The 20,994-nt window shown below is 40.6% G+C and overlaps 1 protein-coding gene across 1 annotated transcript; it reads left to right on the top strand.

Moving 5' to 3' along the window:
- Nucleotides 1-1,978: 1,978 nt before the first annotated feature.
- On the top strand, nt 1,979-6,910 carry IFNG (interferon gamma). The gene is made up of 4 exons (XM_029205396.1): nt 1,979-2,174; nt 3,324-3,392; nt 3,488-3,670; nt 6,189-6,910. Exons 1-4 carry the CDS (start codon nt 2,061-2,063, stop codon nt 6,321-6,323), a joined length of 501 nt encoding a protein of 166 aa, XP_029061229.1. The 5' UTR covers nt 1,979-2,060; the 3' UTR covers nt 6,324-6,910.
- The last annotated feature ends 14,084 nt before the right edge of the window (nt 6,911-20,994 follow it).

Here is a 20,994-nt window from a genome sequence, read left to right as displayed (position 1 = left end):
GGCTTTGGTCCCACAAACACTTTTTGATTTTGTTTATTCTTTGGGAAGATAACCTCTCAAACAGTTTTCAGGCCTTTTTCACATAAAATAATACATGGAATTGCCCCAGTAAGCAGGGGTTGGCTAAAGAGACATAGCATCAGGTTTCCAACATTAATCATGAACCCTCTTTAATTAAAAACGAGTTTCCTACAGGTTAGTTCTGATAGCATTGGGATTAGAACTTGAAGAAAATTAGCTTGAGGGAAGAGTAGGCCCTGAATTAAGCATTCAAGTTCACTTTTATTCAGTGCTGTCAGTGGACAAATCTCCACGCTACAATGTTTTTAGGGAAGAAAACTGTGTTACGGAACAGAAACAATTTCTGATTCTAGGGAACTCAGTCCCTAGATTAGGAGAAGATACATAACTAACTCTAATATGAGACTGAGGGTTCAAGACTCTAAGAAAAGTGTGAACCACTTTCCTAGACCTTTGTAGACAAGATGTGAAATTACTTTTCAGAAGGATCATTTTGAGAGAACTCATGCAGATAATGACTTTTAGGCTGGACTTGGATGGCTGGGTGCCACTCTGAGAGGCACAGATGTGGGAAATCAAGGAACAGCATGAGCAAAGGCTCAGGGTGTGTTTTTTTTAGGAATGACTAGTCATCCAATGTGCCTGAATAGGAATAGATCACTTTGAGTGCTTACTACATGATAGGCAAAATTCTTAGCACTTCATAAATTATCATCTGACAATTTTCAACTGAAGCCCGGAGAAGATACTAATATTAGGTTCACTTTGAAGATAAGGAAACCTAGCTACAGAAGAGTTAAGAAGCTTACTCAAAATCATATAGCTAGATAGCAGTGGAGACAGGATTCAAGTCTGCATTCATAACTGCAATACTGCTGTGTATACAGTACAGGTTGAAAGGCAAGGTGGGCTGGAATCAAATAGTGGAGGGTCTTCTGTGCCATCTCTAAGTGCTATATTTCATAAGTAAATTACTAAGAGAGGAGAAAAAAAATCCTATTTGTATCTGAAAGGAAGAAAAAAAGTTTTAAAAAAATCTATCATTAGTGATTATTTGGAACAATTTATCATCTAGAGCTTTGCTGTTCAATATGGTAGCCTCTTGCCACACATGGCTATTGAGCTTGAATATGGTGAGTCCAAACTGAGATGTACCACAGGTATAAAATGCACACCAGATTTCTAGGATTTAGTATAACAAAAAGAATGTATAATATTTTATTAATATTTTTCTGTATTGATACATATTGAAATGGTATTTTGGATATATTGGTTTAAGTACAATATATTTAAAAATTATTTTTCCCTGTTTCTTTTTACCTTTAGTAATGGGGCTATTAGAAAATTGGCTTGCATTATATTTCTGTTGGGCATTGTTGGTCAGAGCAACATAAATTTGTGGTAGATATTATATTAACCATCTTTGATGAAGGGCTTCCTACCACACTGGTTTTCTAACCACATTATTTTCCTTGATTTCTGGTCATTTGCAAGAAAAATTTTAAGAGGCACCCCCTTTGTAAAGGTTTGAGAGCCCCTAGAATTTCCTTTTTTACTTGCTTCCGACCACAAACGAATGATCAATGTAATCTCTGGATGAGGAATCAACATTTTACAAGAGCAAAAGGAGGAGGTGCACAAAAATTTCCAATCCCTGGATGGTGTGAAGTGAAAGTGCTTTCAAAGTATCCCACAAGAATGGCACAGGTGGGCATGATGGGTCTGTCTCCTCGTCAAAAGACCCAAGGAGTTGAAAGGAAACTCTTAACTACAACACCAAAATGCCACAAAACCATAGTTATTAATACCAACTAACTAGCATCTCTATCTGTCACCATCTCATCTTAAAAAACTTGTGAAAATACGTAATCCTGATGAGACTTCAACTAGGTATAAATACCAGTAGCAAAAGGAGACACAGTACATTCTTCTGATCATCTGCAGATCAGCTATTAGAAAAGAGAGATCAGCTACGTCCTTGGGACCTGATCAACTTAATACAGGAGCTACAACTACTTCACCTAACTCTCTCCGAAACAATGAAATATACCAGTTATTTCTTAGCTTTTCAGCTATGCGTGATTTTGGGTTCTTCTGGCTCTTACTGCCAGGCCCCATTTTTTAAAGAAATACAGAACCTAAAGGAATATTTTGTAAGTATGACCTTTTAATAATGCTTGTGGTTGAAATGACTGATGTTTAATGTTAACTTGTAATTGTATCTATGATGGGCTCTCATCTCTAGCCCACAGTCATCTTGAGAAGACTTGGTGTTATTGTGGCTCTTGTTGGCTGGATGTTTTTTTTGACTAAACGATCTAGATAATGCTTTAACTCTCTGCTCAATTTGCTATGGAGATTCAGTGGGGATTCATGAATCCTCCAAAAGATGGGCATAACACGGGTATAATTTAGAGCATTGCTAATTTTGTGATGAGAATCCGTTTAATTATGATGTCAAGTAGTATGCATACTGAAAAAATGACTAGGTCTTTCTTTCTGATTTCTCAGGCTGCTATGATGGTGACAGTCAAAGGAAGGTCAAGATTAGCTTTAAAAATGGTCATTTGAAATAACTGATCAATTAAAGAAGATGAGGTCCTTAAAGCTTTGGCTTAAAAAAAAATCACTTACAGGTGTTTTTCTCCAAAAAGTGGTTTTAAAATTTTACTGTCCCATCCAGATTGTCTGTGAATTACTCTTGGAGTAGTCATTTGCTGAGATTTTTTTGTAGGAGTTTAATCTGCTTTCTATTTAAAAATTTTTTTCTTTCATTTTATGAGTTTCTTAAAATTTTTACTTATGGTTAATTAAAATAGTTTTTTGGATTTTAAATATTTTATTATATGTCCAAAATTTAGCTACTATAATTACAGCTGGAGCTATCTTTTAAAGCTGACATAATATCTTATAGGAGGGCACAGCTAGAGGTTATAGAAACCTGTACCATAGCGGGGCAGTATTTTATAGTGAGATGGCTTTGCTGGGGTTTTTCACTAGACCTAAAAATACTTTCTGTCCCTTACTATAGTTATTTGGGACAACCGAAATATCATCAGCCTTGTTGAGTTCATTTGTGAAGTTATATTAGTAAATAAGAAAGCTAAAATAGCATGATAGTCTTTGGCTGTATCCAACATGATAGCTTTTGAGAAAACATTGTTAGAACTAAACAGAGTGTTGAAAAGAAAATCAGTGAACACTGTCAGCATCCAAGTTCAATAAAACTTGAAGTACAGTTTTAGGGCAATTTATGGACTGATTGTAAACCAATTTTTTCCTGTTTTGTTTTGTTTTCTCAGAATGCAAGTAACCCAGATGTAGCTGGTGGTGGGCCTCTTTTCTTAGAAATTTTGGAGAATTGGAAAGATGTAAGCTGAACATTTCCACTTGGCTAATTTTGCTATTGCTTATTTTCTGATGGATAAATTCACATCAACTTCTCTTTGTGCCTTTTTCTCCCAAGGAGAGTGACAAAAAAATAATTCAGAGCCAAATCGTCTCCTTCTACTTCAAACTCTTTGAAAACTTAAAAGGTAACCAGATCATTCAAAGGAGCATGGATATCATCAAGCAGGACATGTTTCAGAAGTTCTTAAATGGCAGCTCTGAGAAACTGGATGACTTCAAAAAGCTGATTCAAATTCCGGTGAGATGATATTAATTCTTTTTTTTTTTTTTGGTTTCATTGCAGAGGCTCTTGCAAAGCACTTCATTCCCAGAAAGTAGAAATTAGCTACTGGGTACAGTTGTTAAAGCTATGAAATGAACCTGTGGCCAAAACCCCTCTTTACCAATTCTGTTTGTGTTTTGGGTGGCTTTGCAAAGTCAGTTATGCGAGTCACTTAAATTTGTGATTTGGGAAAATACTGGAATTATGTCTACAGCACAAAGATAGGTGAATGAACAAATCAGTGAGAAAGAAGTAGGGAAGAAGTGGGGGGAGTATTGAAAAGCAGTTCTCCCATTGCCCCTTGTTTGTGTGTTGGAAATTCTCTTGCTTTGAATAGGATGTTGCATGTCTTAATGGAAAGAGCAGTGGGAGGGTTGGGGGGAGAAGTGGGAGGGTGGCTCCTAGCTCAGCCACCAAAGAAATGTGTGATCTCAGATGAATCACAGGCCTGGCTGGGGCTGTTTCCTCATCTTAAAAGGAGCCTGTTGGGTTCACTATAATTTCTGTGGTCTCCTTTGCTCTAAAATTCTACAATGCCATGGACAGAAAATGAGAATGAGTTAGGAGAAAGGTATGGCCTTTGAGGAGACAAAGGCCCTCCTACAGCCAGACTCTGGTCAACCTCTCAGATTGTGCAGCCCAAGTAGAGGTGAGAGTGTTTGTTTTTAGAAAAGAAAATAGGTAGAATTTATACTTTATGAAAGAACTGTCCTATCAACTTTTGGATACTAGAACATCTTGGCTGGAGAAATCCTTAGGCTCCTCAGCTTTATCTTATCAAATTGCCTTGAGTCTTTAAAGTTATGGTTTCTAGAAGGTGAAAAATAACTTTGAAGCATAAAGACGTCACATTTTCCAAAATTTCATCTAAGAGACAAAGGCCTCCAGATTTTTTGGGGGGCGGGGGGGTTGGCTTTGGTATAAATAGGCTTGAATGAGAAGAGGAGGGGTCCCGTTATGACTTGTGCTCTCAGGATTTGTGCCCAGCTCTCCCTATAACTGGGTCTGCCTCTCAGCAATCTCACATAAGCTTCTAGGAAATGAAATAAGTGCTGCTCTTCAAGATTGCTCTAGTCTCCAGTATGTTCGATGGTATGAGAGTGGCTTGGAAAAATTATAAGATCATTACTACTTCCACTGGTAATGTTTTCCGGTGTTCAGCAGATATCCATTGGTTGCAGGCTAGAGAATGAAAAAGCACTTATTCCTAGCCCAGTGCTGCCTCTGGCTTGCTGTTCAGTCCTGGATGAGTCTCTTAGTTTCTTGGTGATGCTTTGAACACTGGAAAGTTCAATTTATCACTTGTAAACACACACCCGGTAGAAACTTTTCTATTCTGCTGTAACTGGGCCTTGAAAAAAAAAACAACTGTTGGTCCCATCCTTCTGGAAGCTCCAAGCCTCCTGCTTCACAATGGGCAGTCCTGAGTGAGCTCTCAACCATTGTCTTTTTTTGCTCAATTGCGAACGTATTTAAGGCATGTTATGCCTTTTAGTCCTGTAGCCTAGTCATTCTCCGAAATGTGGCAAGGTGGCTGCAGTGTTTCCAGCTTTAGAAAGACATCTAGTGGCAGAGCAAAGATAAAAGTAAATGGTCCTCATTTTATGAAGCATGACTTCACCTAAATGGTCCTATTGGGTAGAGTGAGAAAATAGTTCAATTTGCTGGAATGGAAGGCAGGGTACCAGGAAATTTGCTTTCATTCCTAATTTTAAGTGTTATATACCAGTAATTGATTATTGCCATGTAAATATGATCGGTGTTTATTTTTAATCCCATTATGGAAATGATGAGACTGACCTAATTTGGGGGAAATTAAAAATTAATGATTTTCATCTGACTTGGACTTGGTGTTTACAAAGTACTGAACCTATACCAGTGGTTTTCAAACTTTGGTGGTGCCTGAATCACCTGGTGGTGTTAGTAACTACACAATGGCCCAGGCCTAGCCTGAATTCATACACCTGGGTGTCTGAGTTCTTCATTAGGTCTCCAGGTTATTCTTCTACACACCAAAGGTGAGAGCCATTGGCTATAGTAACTCATTTGATACTTATAGCAAAGATTAAGTACAAAGTGATAGAAGTGGTAGAGAGCCTAGAGGTTGTCTAAACAATCTCCTCATCATTCAGAGGAGAAAACAGAGATTTGGAGAGGTTAAGTGACTAAAGTCACATGTATTGTACACACAGAATTCAAACACACATTTTTTTGTCACTACTTCAGGGCTCTTTCTGCTATATAATTTTCAGAATTCTGTAGTGGTAAATTAAAGGATATGTAATGTGTCCCACCATGTTACAGCACAACTAGCAATTTAATTATAATTTTAGTCTTAATCACTGAAGAAACCAACATTACATATTAAGGTAATATATTGCTAGTGAAAATAATTTATTTTAAAGGAATACTTCTACTTTCTTTGACCATGACAGCAGAATATCCTAATGATTTGTATGCCTGAAATTAATTTTGCTGTTTTCTTTCCCAATAGGTAGATGATCTGCAGATCCAGCGCAAAGCCATAAGTGAACTCATCAAAGTGATGAAGGACCTGTCGCCAAGATCTAACCTCAGAAAGCGGAGGAGAAGTCAGAATCTGTTTCGAGGCCAGAGAGCGTCGAAATAATCCTGCCTGCAATATTTGAATTTTTAAATCTAAATCTATTTATTAATATTTAATATTTTACATTATTTATATGGGGAATATATATTTAGACTTATCAATCAAAGTATTTATAATAGTAACTTTTATGTCATGAAAATGAGTATCTATTAATTTATGTGTTATTTATAATTCCTGTATCCTGTGACTATTTCACTTGACCCTTTTTTTTTTCTGACTCACTAGGCAAGTCTATGTGATTACAAGGCTTTATCTCAGGGACCAACTAGGCAGCTGACCTAAGCAAGACCCTGTGGGTTGTGCATTTATTTCACTTGATGATATAATGAATGCTGATAAATGAAATGATGCCATCCAGTTGCTGCCTATTTGAGACTATGCCTTCTGAGCCACCACTATGATGGCATGTCAGACAGCACTTGAGTGTGTCAGGCGATATGACTTGTCCCGTGATAAAAACATAGCATCTCATCTCATCTCATGCCTGGTGCTTCAGAATATTGCTGACAATTGTGACTGTACCCAAATGGAAAGTAATATGTTTGTTTATCAATATTTAATATATATGAATAAAGTATAATTTCATAACTATTTATGCTGTGTCAGACTTTTTCTAAAGTGGGGACCAGATTAAATGAACCATGGACTAATGAATTAGTATAAGGAGAGTCATTTTTAGCTGTGGAAATATTAGAGTTGGATTAAGACCCATTAAAATTGGTGTTTCTCTCTGCTGGTGATTTGTTGGTTTCCAGTGTTCCATTTGGTAGCTGTCTGAGTTATCTCTCCAAAATATGGATGTAACTATGTAGCCATTTACTTCAGAGCTTCTTCTGTGGAAAGTAGCCCAAATTGTTTAGCTTGGCACACAAAGGTTTATTTCCCTTTCTCCCTCAACTCCCCATGGCATCCTTCGTCTTTGTATCCCCTTTGTCCTCTGGCCACTTTGGGCAAACACCATTTGGTATGGAATAGTGAGTGGGAACTCTAGGGAGAGAGGCTTGGATTGGAATCTTGGTCCTGCCATTACAAGTAGTGTGACCCTCATATTCTCTAAGCTTCAGTTTCCTCATCTGATAAAGAATTGTGCCTTCCTCATAATATTGTGGTGAGAGTTTATTCTTTCACTCAAGAAATACTTACTGCAGCACCTACCATGTGCCTGGTGCTGTTCCAGGCACTTGAGATACATTTGTGAACGAAACAAACAAGGATCCCTGCCCTTGAGGAATTTAGAATTTAGCAAAGGGGAGACAGATAATAAACGAAATACATAATATGTTAGTAAATTGCATCGTATGTTAGAAGGTGATTGGTGCTATGGGAAAAAGGTAAAAAGGAATGGGGGAACTGGGAAAACTATAGGTGGGACAAAGCAAATGGGCTAGAGGTTTAAATGGAGTAATTATAATTGGCTTCATTGAGGAGATAACAATTGAGGAAGCACTTGTAAGAGCTAAGAGAGGATTCTAGGCAAAGGGAACATTTTTGCAAAGGCTCTAAAATGGAAACTTGCCTTGAATGGTAAAAGAAGAGCCAGCACTCCAGTGTGGTTGGAGCAAAATGAGTCAAGAATATCTCTAATTTTTTAGCTGAGCAACTAAACAGATGAAGTTGTCATCACCTGAGATGGGGAAACTGGAGGTAGCAGGTTTTGGGTGAAAAACTAGAAATTCAATTTTAAAGGTTAAGTTTAAGGAGTCCATTAGATTTCAAAGTGGAGATGCTGAGTAGGTTATTGGGTATATCAGTCTGGAGTTGAGAGAGAACTCTGGGCGGCTGATGTAAATTTAGGAGTTGAAGGTAGAGCAGGTATTTAAAGACCTAATACCAGCTGAACTTATGAAGGTCATGAGTTTATATAATGAAGAGAAGGAAAGCAAAGTATTGAGTCTTAAGGCACACTATCTTTAAGAGGCTGGGGAGAGACGAACAAAAGAGACTGAAAAGAAATGGCCAGTGAAATAAAAGGACAACCTAAAAAATGATATGTCTTGAAAGCCAAGTGAAGAAAACATTTCAGGAATAAACTGTATTAAATGCAGTTAAGTCTGGTCAAATGAGGACTGAGAACTGAACACTGGATTTAGGAACATGGAAACCATTGCAGACCTTGGACAAGAGAAATTCAGTTGGAGGGTGAGGGTAAAAGCCTGATTAGAATGGGATTAAGAGAGACATTGGAGACAATAAACATGGATAACTCTTTTTAGAAGTTTTTTTTTTTTTTTGCAAAGGAGAACAAAGAAAGGGGTAGATGTCAGGATATGACATCAAAAGAAGTTTTAAATTTTTTTAGTTGTTGCTTTTAAGATGGGAGAAGTAGCATGTTTACATATTAGTAGAAATGATCTAAGAGTAAAACAATACATGATATAGGAGAGAGAGGAAAGAACTTCAGAGTACTTCTATGAGTAAGAAAGAGAGATGAACTGAGGACACAGAGGAATTGGCTTTAGGCAGGTGCACAAAAAATTTATCTTTGTTAACAGGTAGGAAGGTAGACTATGTGGGTTCTGATGTTGGTAGCTGAGTAAATGTGGTGGTGAGAACTTTTGGAAATTTTAACTGGTTGTTTAAAGTTTTCTCAGTGAAATAGAAAGCTGAGAGTGAGGTTCAGGGAGTGTTGGAGGCTTGCGAGAAGCAGAAGAATGGATGGATCAGGAGAGTGCAATGTAGATTACCAGGCAACTTTAAGGGCCCACTTGAAGTCCAAGGTCATGAAATTATGGAACACCAGTTGGTGTAGTTGAGTGTTTGTCTCTATCCACATTGAGCTGTGGGTGAAAATATAGAGAGAAGAGACAGACAGTTACGTTTAGCAGGCTTTGATTTGGCCAAGTAAGTAGGATAGGGAGAATGAGGACAAGGAAGTCATGGGGATACACAAGGGTGTACTCATGATGGTTCATGAACCGGTAATGAACTCTAAGCTTGTTAAGAAGGGGAAAGACACAACGGGTGTCCAGCCTTCAGAAAGTAGTCACTCAGAGGAATTTCACGGTGAACGGACTGCTACAGCTCCCGAAGTTACTGCGCCTCAACCCGAGGCCGCAGACGGTGCTGAAAGCGCCCCACTGCCCATCCTGCCACTCCCTGCTGAGGACCGACTGGGCCTCAGGCCTCTGCCGGCGTCAGGACTGCAGCTCCCACTGCTCAGGCCTCTGAACGGGCTTCCGGGAAGATGGCGGAAGAGTAAGACGCGGAGATCACCTTCCTCCCCACAGATACACCAGAAATACATCTACACGTGGAACAACTCCTACAGAACACCTACTGAACGCTGGCAGAAGACCTCAGACCTCCCAAAAGGCAAGAAACCCCCCACGTACCTGGGTAGGGCAAAAGAAAAAAGAATAAACAGAGACAAAAGAATAGGGACGGGACCGGCACCAGTGGGAGGGAGCTGTGAAGGAGGAAAGGTTCCCACACACTAGAAGCCCCTTCGCGGGCGTAGACTGTGGGAGGCGGAGGGGGGAGCTTCGAAGCCGCGGAGGAGTGCACAGCAACAGGGGTGCGGAGGGCAAAACGGGGAGATTCCCGCACAGAGGATCAGGGCCGACCGGCACTCACCATCCCGAGAGGCTTGTCTGCTCACCCGCCGGGGCGGGAGGGGCTGGGAGCTGAGGCTCGGGCTTCGGTCGGAGCGCAGGGAGAGGACTGGGGTTGGCGGCATGAACACAGCCTGAAGGGGGTTAGTGCGCCACGGCTGGCCGGGAGGGAGTCCGGGGAAAAGTCTGGAACTGCCTAAGAGGCAAGAGACTTTTTCTTCCCTCGTTGTTTCCTCGTGCTCGAGGAGAGGGGATTAAGAGCGCTGCTTAAATGCTCCAGTGGTGTGAGTCTGGGACTTCTCATGATCACTAACATAAACATGGATAATGGATATAATGCGATTAATTCTACTGGCTTTGGGGTATATAGTGGGGGCACAATTGCGAGTGTCAAGGGCAGAAAGGGTTAGTTGTCTGGGGCTTCCATCTCAACTACTTTATTTAATGCTCCCACAGCAGTACTGTTAAGTGAAATAGTTTATGTAAAGGCATCGGTTTAGTCCTTGACAACAATCAGAGGTCATTATTTTGATTGTTGGGTAGTAGCTGAATACCAGTGGGTGAGACTCGATCCCCATTCCCTGATCTGCTTCTTCCAGTCTAAAGTTTTTATCAATCATTTCCAACAAAGTCAGGCTTCCCCATAAAAAAAAAAAAAAATCATTGTACAGCTACTAAAAAGAATGTCTTTCCTTTTTAGTTTTATTGTCTTCTTTTATTTTTCACTAAAATTTTATGTTAACCATTATTAAATAGTTATACTGAATAGATAGTTGGTTGAAAGAATTGGGGAGGATTAGCAGCCGCATAGCACAGGGAGATCAGCTCGGTGCTTTGTGACCGCGGGGAGGGGGGGAATGGGGGGGGGGGGGGGGAGGGAGACGCAAGAGCGAAGAGATATGGGAACATATGTATATGTATAACTGATTCACTTTGTTATAAGCAGAAACTAACACAGCATTGTAAAGCAATTATACTCCAATAAAGATGTAAAAAAAAAAAAAAAAAGAATTGGGGAGGATTGAGGTAATCTTGGTCTGTCTGGAATTCAATCGGCATCTGAATGCTTATAGAGAAGGAAAATATCTTCTCTTTTTTAAAGGCAGCATTATTTATTATATATATATTTAATTTATTTATTTTTGGTTGCGTTGGGTCCTCGTTGCTGCACGCGGGCTTTCTCTCGTTGTGGTGAGCGGGAGCTGCTCTTCATTGTGGTGCGTGGGCTTCTCATTGCGATGGCTTCTCTTGTTGCAGAGCACAGGCTCTAGGCGCTCGGGCTTCAGTAGTTGCAGCAAGCAGGCTCAGTAGTTGTGGCTCGCAGGCTCTAGCGCGCAGGCTGAGTAGCTGTGGCGCACAGGCTTAGTCGCTCTGTGGCATCTTCCCAGACCAGGGCTCGAACCCTGGTCCCTGGCCTTGGCAGGTGGATTCTTAACCACTGTGCCACCAGGGAAGTCCCAAAAAATATCTTTTTTCTCTATCATTTTAAACTCTTGACTGGGATCCCGTAACAAAAGACAGATTAACAAGAGAAAAGCATACGTTTATTTAAATTATATGTGACACAGGGACCTTCAAAGGAAAATAAAGACCTGAAGAAGCAGTAAAACCTGAGTGTTTTTATGCTAGATTTGGTGAAGGATGGAAAAGTGTAGTAAATGATGGGACGCTTAGCAAGGCCTGCTGCTGTTCAGATTCCCCTCTGAGTTCCTTGTCATCAAAGACTAGAATGCTCCTTTCCTCTGGTTATGTGACCTGCTTCAGGAGAAGGTCAGAAAGTCTTTTCTGCAAATGCTTTTTCTCAAGTTCCTTCAGCGTGAAATATTCAATACATCAAGGTGGCATATTTTGGGGTATCATGTCCTGAACCCTGTTGGGCTCACAGGAGAAAATACAAAGGCAAGAGTTTCTTATCTTGCTCTCTTTACCTAGAATGAGAGTCTGGCAACCCCATGACAAGGCTTCTTTTGGGCAGATGGTGATGAAAGATCAAAGGTGAAAGTGCCATTATGATCAGAGCTGCAGATGTAAAGCCACATCAGAGAACCATTGACATCCTGGGTATGACCACCCTCAGGGATGTGTAATAGGTTGGTGTAAAATAATACTAATGAGTAACCAGTGAACATGTGCTATGGTTAAGAGCTCTTCTTCAGGATTCAGCTAGACCTAGATTTCATTACCTGCAAAACTTTAGGAATGTTATTGACTATCTTCAAGCCTCTTTGTTTTCATCTGTAAAATGGGAACTGTAAGGTCATCGGGAGGATTACATTTTTAAAAATGCATGTAAAATGCTTGGAAGAGAGAGAAAATGCTTTGTCAAGAGTAACTATTATTATTAATGCTATTTTCATTGAATAAATCAATGAATCATAGTAGCTTTCTCACCATGACAAGTTCTCTTTAGTTTTTTTTGATCTGAAGAATTTTCCCCTTCTAGGAGAATAGGAAGAGAGAGCAAGTAGCAAAGGAAGTCAGTCAGTCAGAAGCCATTGACTTTACTTTGTTTTAATTGTGTTTTCATTGGCATCATATATCATTACTTAGGCTAATATGTAAGTTTTGTGAGGTTTCATGTCTCGGGGTCATCAGGGAAACATGAAATTTGGAACTGAGGTGTACAGGGCTTGTAAAACTGACCTAACTTCGGGGATTGAGGTCAGGAAGGTACAGAGCATTCTGGAAGTCATTGAGAGGCTGTGACATGGCAGTTTTGAAGAGGGAGGGGAGGGAGGATCTAGAATGTAATTCAAACCCTAGGGACAGGTGTGGCAAGCATGATTTTCAGAGATCTGTCCACAAAAGCCTGGATTCCCACTGGTGAGCTGGGTCTCCGTGGCAGCATCTTGTCCTCAGCAGGAAGCTGGCAGGAGGGTGCTGATCAGGTTATCTGGTCAACTGCACTGGAACAACTTGGAAAGATGAAGGGGCAGGAGTCTTAGGGCTTGAAAGGTCAAAAGCGTGTCAGAATCCATCTGTTGCATCAGATCCCTGCTAAGCCGCTGTGGATATAAAACGATATGAATACTATGTCCTGCCTATGTCAGTATTGGTCAGACCCCAAGGTATGGACAGGCTGAGACTGAAACCACAGAAAGCTGGGAAAGGCCAAGATAGGGACCTGACAGCCCACATTAGACGGGAAAAGAAAAATGAATCATGAAGAGCTTTGTCAGAAATTCAATGGCCATGAATGGGATTAAAAACTCTATTTAACTGAGGTTATGGCGCTTCTTAGATACTTCCTTTTCAGAAATACCAAGTTACTTTGAAGATCTGACACTGTCACTCATGAGTTGTGTGACCTTGACTAACTCAAAAGGTATTGGGTGGATCAAGTGACACATTGTTTGTGATTGTCAGTTACAAATTTCTATGGAAATGTGAGAAAGTATTGTTAGGGGAAACACTGACTGAAACTGCCCGCCCTGGCCAGACACTATCGTAACCACTTGCATGAGTTATCTTAATAACAGGAGGTCCTGGTAAGGAACCCAGGACTAACAAACCACCACCAACTGGAAGAATTCGGGAGAGGTCAAAAGGAGACGTCAGTCCTTATGTCCTCCCAGAATCTTTCTCGCTGGAATCCATCTTGGCTGAGTGATGCGCATGCCACCAGGAAGGACCCTGAGTCAAAATGATTGGCCAGAGACAACCTGGAAACTAATTCCATCACCATAAAACCCAAGACTGCGAACCACATGGCAGAGCAGTCCTCCTGGGTTCCCTTACCCTGCTGCTCTCCAACTGGGTGCCCCTTCCCAATAAAATCTCTTGCTTTGTCAGCTTGTGTGTCTTCTCGGGACAATTCATTTCCAAGTGTTAGGCAGAAGCCCACTCTCAGGGCCTGGAAGGGGTCCCCCTTCCTGCAACAGTATAATGCTAACACAATTCTTTCCTGGGAGGAACTTTGTAATATTCTGGATGCAAAGATTAATGAACTGCATGAAATGAGGAAATATAGCCTATTTTTTGATTCCTTGAGTTTCTTTGGGGCTTAAAGGATCAACTAAATTCTAATTTCTTGTATTTCTTTAAAACTCGTCAGCTCTTACTCATAAAACTTACTTTAAGAAAGACAATTCGGGATTTCCCTGGTGGCCCAGTGGTAAAGAATCTGCCTTGCAATGCAGGGGACACAGGTTCAATCCCGGGTCAGGGAACTAAGATCCCACATGCTGAGGGGCAGCTAAGCCTGCGCTCCACAATTGCTGAGCTCGCGAGCCTCCACTAGAGCCCACGAGCCACAAACTACAGAGCCCACCTGCCCTGGAACCCACGTGCCATAACTAAACAGGAAATACCCACGTGCCACAACTACAGAGAAACCTGCATGCAGCAATGAAGATCCCGCATGCTGCAACTAAGACCCGATGCAGCCCAAAATAAATTTAAAAAAAAAGAAGAAAGGCAAGTTCATTTTAAGAATGTGTAGTGGAATTGTCTTGAATCTTTAACTCATTTATTTGACCTTGGAGTTCCCTCCCGTTAAAATAGACTTTCTGTGCTTGTTGTTAGAGAAAAGTAATGTAACAGTGGAAAATGGAGAGAGGACTTTCAAGATGGCGGAGGAGTAAGATGTGGAGATCACCTTCCTCCCCACAGATACATCAAAAATACATCTACACGTGGAACAGCTCCTACAGAACACCTACTGAACGCTGGCAGAAGACCTCAGACCTCCCAAAAGGCAAGAAACTCCCCATGTACCTGGGTAGGGCAAAAGAAAAAAGAAAAAACAGAGACAAAAGAATAGGGATGGGACCTGCACCTCTGGGAGAGAGCTGTGAAGGAGGAAATGTTTCCACACACTAGGAAGCCCCTTCACTGGCAGAGACGGGGTGTGGGCAGGAGGGAGTCTTCGGAGCCATGGAGGAGAGTGCAGCAACAGGGGTGTGGAGGGCAAAGTGGACGGATTCCTGCATAGAGGATTGGTGCCAACTAGTACTCGCCAGCCTGAGAGGCTTGTCTGCTCACCTGCCGGGACGGGTGGGAGCTGGGAGCTGAGGCTGGGGCTTCAGAGGTTACATACCAGGGAGAGGACTGGGGTTGGCTGTTTGAACATAGCCTGAAGGGGGCTAGTGCGCCACAGCTAGCCGGGAGGGAGTCTGGGAAAAAGTCTGGACTTGCTTAAGAATCAAGAGACCATTGTTTTGGGGTGTGCGGGGAGAGGGGATTTAGAGCACCGCCTAAACGAGCTCCAGAGACGGGTGCGAGCCACAGCTATCAGCACAGACACCAGAGATGGGCATGAAACACTAAGGCTGCTGCTGCAGCGACCAAGAAGCCTGTGTGCAAGCACAGGTCACTCTCCACACGTCCCCTCCCAGGAGCCTGTGCAGCCCGCCACTTCCAGGGTCCCATGATCCAGGGACAACTTCCTTGGTAGAATACATAGCGTGCCTCAGGCTGTTGCAACATCACGCCGGCCTCTGCCACCGCAGGCTCGCCCCGCATTCTGTACCCCTCCCTCCGCCCAGCCTGAGTGAGCCAGAGTCCCCTAATCAGTTGCTCCTTTAACCCCCTCCTGTCTGGGCGAAGAACAGATGCTAGAGGGCAACCTACTTGCAGAGGCATGCCAAATCCAAAGCTGAACCCCAGGAGCTGTGCAAACAAAGAAGAGAAAGGGAAATTTCTCCCAGCAGCCTCAGGAGCAGCAGATTAAATCTCCACAATCAACTTGATGCACCCTGCGTCTGTGGAATACCTGAATAGACAATGAATCATCCCAAAATTGAGGCAGTGGACTTTGGGAGTAACTGTAGACTTGGGGTTTACTGTATACGACTGACTAGTTTCTGATTTTTATGTTTATCTTATTAAAGTTTTTAGCACTTGTTATCATTGGTGGATTTGTTTATTGGTTTGGTTGCTTTTTTCCTTTTTTAAAATTACTTATTACATTTAAAATTTTTTGTTTGTTTGTTTGTTTTGCGGTACGCGGGCCTCTCACTGTTGTGGCCTCTCCTGTTGCAGAGCACAGGCTCTGGATGCGCAGGCTCAGCAGCCATGGCTCACGGGCCCAGCCGCTCCGCGGCATGTGGGATCTTCCCGGACCGGGGCACGAAGCCATGTGCCCTGCATCAGCAGGCGGACTCTCAACCACTGCGCCACCAGGGAAGCCCCTAAATTTTTTTTAATAATATATTTTTTATAACTTTTTGATTTAATTTAATTTAATTTTTTTTCTTTCTCTCTTTTTTTCTCCCTTTTCTTCTGAGCCATGTGGCTGACAGTGTCCTGGTCCTCTGGCCGGGTGTCAGGCCTGAGCCTCTGAGATGGGAGAGCCGAGTTCAGGACATTAGACCACTAGAGACGTCCAGGCCCCATGTAATAGTCAGCAAGATCTCTCGCAGAGATATCCGTCTCAACACTAAGACCCAGCTCCACTCAACGACCAGCAAGCTCCAGTCCTGGACACCCCATGCCAAACAACTAGTAAGACAGGAACACAACCCCACCCATTAGCAGAGAGGCTGCCTAAAATCATAATAAGTTCACAGACACCACAAAACACGCCACTGGACGCAGTCCTGCCCACCAGAAAGACAAGATCCAGCATCATCCATCAGAACACAGGCACCAGTCCCCTCCACCAGGAAGCCTACACAACCCACTGAACCAACCTCACCCACTTGGGGCAGATACCAAAAACAACAGGAGCTACAAACCTGAAGCCTGAGAGAAGGAGACCCCAAGCACAGTAAGTTAAGCAAACTGAGAAGAAAGAGAAATACACAGCAGATGAAGGAGTGAAGTAAAAACCCACCAGACCAAACAAATGAAGGGGAAATAGGCAGTCTACCTGAAAAAGAATTCAGAATAATGATAGTAAAGATGATCCAAAATCTTGGAAAAAGAATGGAGAAAATACAAGAAATGTTTAACAAGGACCTAGAAGAACTAAAGATGAAACAAACAAGGATGAACAACACAATAAATGAAATAAAAAATTCTCTAGAAGGAATCAATAGCAGAATAACTGAGTCAGAAGAACGGATAAGTGACCTGGCAGATAAAACAGTGGAAATAATTACCACAGAGCAGAATAAAGAAAAAAGAATGAAAAGAATTGAGGACAGGCTCAGAGACCTCTGGGACAATATTAAACATACCAACATTTGAATTATAAGGGTCCCAGAAGAAAAGAAAAAGAAAGGGACTGAGAAAATATTTGAAGAGATTATAGTTGAAAACTCCCCTAATATGGGAAAGGAAATAGTCAATCAAGTCCAGGAAGCACAGAGAGTCCCATACAGGATAAATCCAAGGAGAAACATGTCAAGACACATATTAATCAAACTATCAAAAATTAAACACAAAGAAAAAATATTAAAAGCAACAAGGGAAAAACAAAAAATAACATACAAGGGAATCCCCATCAGGTTAACAGCTGATCTTTCAGCAGAAACTCTGCAAGCTAGAAGGGAGTAGCAAGACATATTTAAAGTGGTGAAAGGGAAAAACCTACAACCAAGATTATTCTACCCAGCAAGGATCTCATTCAGATTCAATGGAGAAATTAAAATCTTTACAGACAAGCAAAAGCTAAGAGAATTCAGCACCACCAAGCCAGCTTTAGAACAAATGCTAAAGGAACTTCTCTAGACAGGAAACACAAGAGAAGGAAAAGACTTACAACAACAAACCCAAAACAATTACGAAAATGGTAATAGGAACATACACGTCGATAACTACATGTAAATGGATTAAATGCTCCAACCAAAAGATATAGACTGGCTGAATGGATACAAAAACAAGACCCATATATATGCTGTCTACAAGAGACCTACTTCAGACCTAGGGGCACATACAGACTGAAAGTGAGGCAATGAGAAAGATATTCTATGCAAATGGAAACCAAAAGAAAGCTGGAGTAGCAAGTCTCATATCAGGCAAAACAGACTTTAAAATAAAGACTATTACAAGAGACAAAGAAGGACACTACATAATGATCAAGGGATCAATCCAAGAAGAAGATATAACAATTGTAAATATTTATGCACCCAACATAGGGGTATCTCAATATATAAGGCAAATCCTAACAACCATAAAAGGGGATATTGACAGTAAAATAGTAATAGCAAGAGACTTTAACACCCCACTTTCACCAATGGACAGAACATCCAAAATGAAAATAAATAAGGACACAAAAGCTTTAAATGACACATTAGACAAGATGGACTTAACTGATGTTTATAGGACATTCCATCCAAAAACAACAGAATACACTTTCTTTTCAAGTGCTCATGGAACATTCTCCAGGATAGACCATATCTTTGGTCACAAATCAAGCCTTGGTAAATTTAAGAAAATTGAAATCCTATCAACTATCTTTTCCGACCACAATGCTATGAGACTAGATATCAACTGCAGGAAAGAAATACTGTAAAAAATACAAATACATGGAGGCTAAACAAAACACTACTAAATAACCAAGAGATCACTGAAGAAATCAAAGAGGAAATCAAAAAATACCTAGAGGCAAATGACAATGAAAACACAATGATCCAAAACCTATTGGATGCAGCAAAAGTAGTTCTAAGAGGGAAGTTTATAGCTATACAAGCCTACCTCAAGAAACAAGAAAAATCTCAAATAAACAATCTAATGTTACACCTAAAGGAACTAGAGAAAGAGGAACACACAAAACCCAAAGTTAGCAGAAGGAAAGAAATCATAAAGATCAGAACAGAAATAAGTGAAATAGAAACAAAGAAAACAATAGCAAAGATCAATAAAACTAAAAGGTGGTTCTTTGAGAAGATAAACAAAATTGATAAACCATTAGCCAGACTCATCAAGAAAAAAGGGAGAAGACTCAAATCAACAGAATTAGAAATGAAAAAGGAGAAGTAACAACTGACACTGCAGAAATACAAAGGATCATGAGAGATTACTACAAGCAACTATATGCCAATAAAATGGACAACCTGGAAGAAATGGACAAATTCTTAGAAATGCACAGCCTTCTGAGACTGAACCAGGAAGAAATAGAAAATATAAACAGAACAATCAAAAGCACTGAAATTGAAACTGTGATTAAAAATCTTCCAAGAAACAAAACCCAGGACCAGATGGCTTCACAGGAGAATTCTATCAAACATTTAGAGAAGAGCTAACATCTATCCTTCTCAAACTCTTCCAAAATATAGCAGAGAGAGGAACACTCCCAAACTCATTCTATGAGGCCACCATCACCCTGATACCAAAACCAAAGATGTCACAAAAAAAGAAAACTACAGGCCAATATCACCGATGAACATAGAAGCAAAAATCCTCAACAAAATACTAGCAAACAGAATCCAACAGCACATTAAAAGGATCATACACCATGATCAAGTGGGGTTTATCCAAGGAATGCAAGGATTCTTCAATATACACAAATCAATCAATGTGTTACACCATATTAACAAATTGAAGGATAAAAACCATATGATCATCTCAATAGATGCAGAAAAAGCTTTTGACAAAATTCAACACTCATTTATGAAAAGAACCCTCCAGAAAGTAGGCATAGAGGGAGCTTACCTCAATATAATAAAGGCCATATATGACAATCCCACAGCCAACACCATTCTCAATGGTGAAAAACTGAAAGCATTTACACTAAGATCAGGAACAAGACAAGGTTGCCCACTCTCACCACTATTATTCAACATAGTTTTGGAAGTCTTAGCCACAGCAATCAGAGAAGAAAAAGAAATAAAGGAAATCAAAATCAGAAAAGAAGAAGTAAAACTGTCACTATTGCAGATGACATGATACTATACATAGAGAATCCTAAAGATGCTACCAGAAAACTACTAGAGCTAATCAATGAATTTGGTAAAGTAGCAGGATACAAAATTAATGCACAGAAATCTCTGGCATTCCTATACACTAATGATGAAAAATCTGAAAGAGAAATAAAGGAAACTCTGCCATTTGCCATTGCAACAGAAAAGAATAAAATATCTAGGAATAAACCTACCTAAGGAGACAAAAGACCTGTATGCAGAAAACTGTAAGACACTGATGAAAGAAATTAAAGGTGATACAAACAGATGGAGAGATATACCATGTTCTTGGACTGGAAGAATCAACATTGGGAAAATGACTATACTACTGAAAGCAATCTACAGATTTAATGCAATCCCTATCAAACTACGAATGGCATTTTTCAGAGAACTAGAACAAAAAAGTTCACAAGTTGTTTGGAAACACAAAAGACCCTGAATAGCCAAAGCAATCTTGAGAAAGTAAAATGGAGCTTGAGGAATCAGGCTCCCTGACTTCAGACTATACTACAAAGCTACAGTAAACAAGACAGTATGGTACTGGCACCAAAACAGAAAGATAGATCAATGGAACAGGATAGAAAGCCCAGAGATAAACCTGTGCACATATGGTCACCTTATCTTTGATAAAGGAGGCAAGAATATACAATGGAGAAAAGATAGCCTCTTCAATAAGTGGTGCTGGGAAAACTAGACAGCTACATGTAAAAGAATGAAATTAGAACACTCCCTAACAGCATACACAAAAATAAACTCAAAATGGATTAAAGACCTAAATGTAAGGCCAGACACTATAAAACCCTTAGAGAAAAACGTAGGCAGAACACTCCATGACATAAATCACAGCAAGATCCTTTTGGACCCACCTCTTAGAGAAATGGAAATAAAAACAAAAATAAACAAATGGGACCTAATGAAACTTAAAATCTTTTGCACAGCAAAAGAAACCATAAACTAGATGAAAAGACAACCCTCAGAATGGGAGAAAATATTTGCAGATGAAGCAGCTGATGAAGGATTCATCTCCAAAATATACAAGCAGCTCATGCAGCTCAATATCCAAAAAACAAACAACCCAATCCAAAAATGAGCAGAAGACCTGAAGAGACATTTCTCCAAAGAAGATATACAGATTGCCAATAAACACATGAAAGGATGCTCAACATCACTATTCATTAGAGAAATGCAAATCAAAACTACAATGAGGTGTCACTTCACACTGATCCGAATGGTCAGTCAAATCATCAAAAAAATCTACAAACAATAAATGCTGGAGAGGGTGTGGAGAAAAGGGAACCCTCTTGCACTGTTGGTGGGAAAGTCAATTGATACAGCCAC

This window comes from Monodon monoceros, unplaced genomic scaffold, assembly GCF_005190385.1.
Source record: "Monodon monoceros isolate NGI ecotype Baffin Bay Population unplaced genomic scaffold, NGI_Narwhal_1 Super_Scaffold_6, whole genome shotgun sequence".
Taxonomy (NCBI): Eukaryota; Metazoa; Chordata; class Mammalia; order Artiodactyla; family Monodontidae; genus Monodon; species Monodon monoceros.
The sequence above is the reverse complement of the archived record's forward strand: the minus strand, read 5'-3'. Positions and strand labels throughout refer to the sequence as shown.

Excerpts from the sequence above, each read along its gene's own strand:
- IFNG (XM_029205396.1), top strand. The coding sequence starts at position 2,061 with ATGAAATATACCAGTTATTTCTTAGCTTTTCAGCTATGCGTGATTTTG. Across the intron at positions 2,175-3,323 it reads AGAACCTAAAGGAATATTTT|AATGCAAGTAACCCAGATGT; the intron begins GTAAGTATGACC and ends TTGTTTTCTCAG. Across the intron at positions 3,393-3,487 it reads TTTTGGAGAATTGGAAAGAT|GAGAGTGACAAAAAAATAAT; the intron begins GTAAGCTGAACA and ends TTTTCTCCCAAG.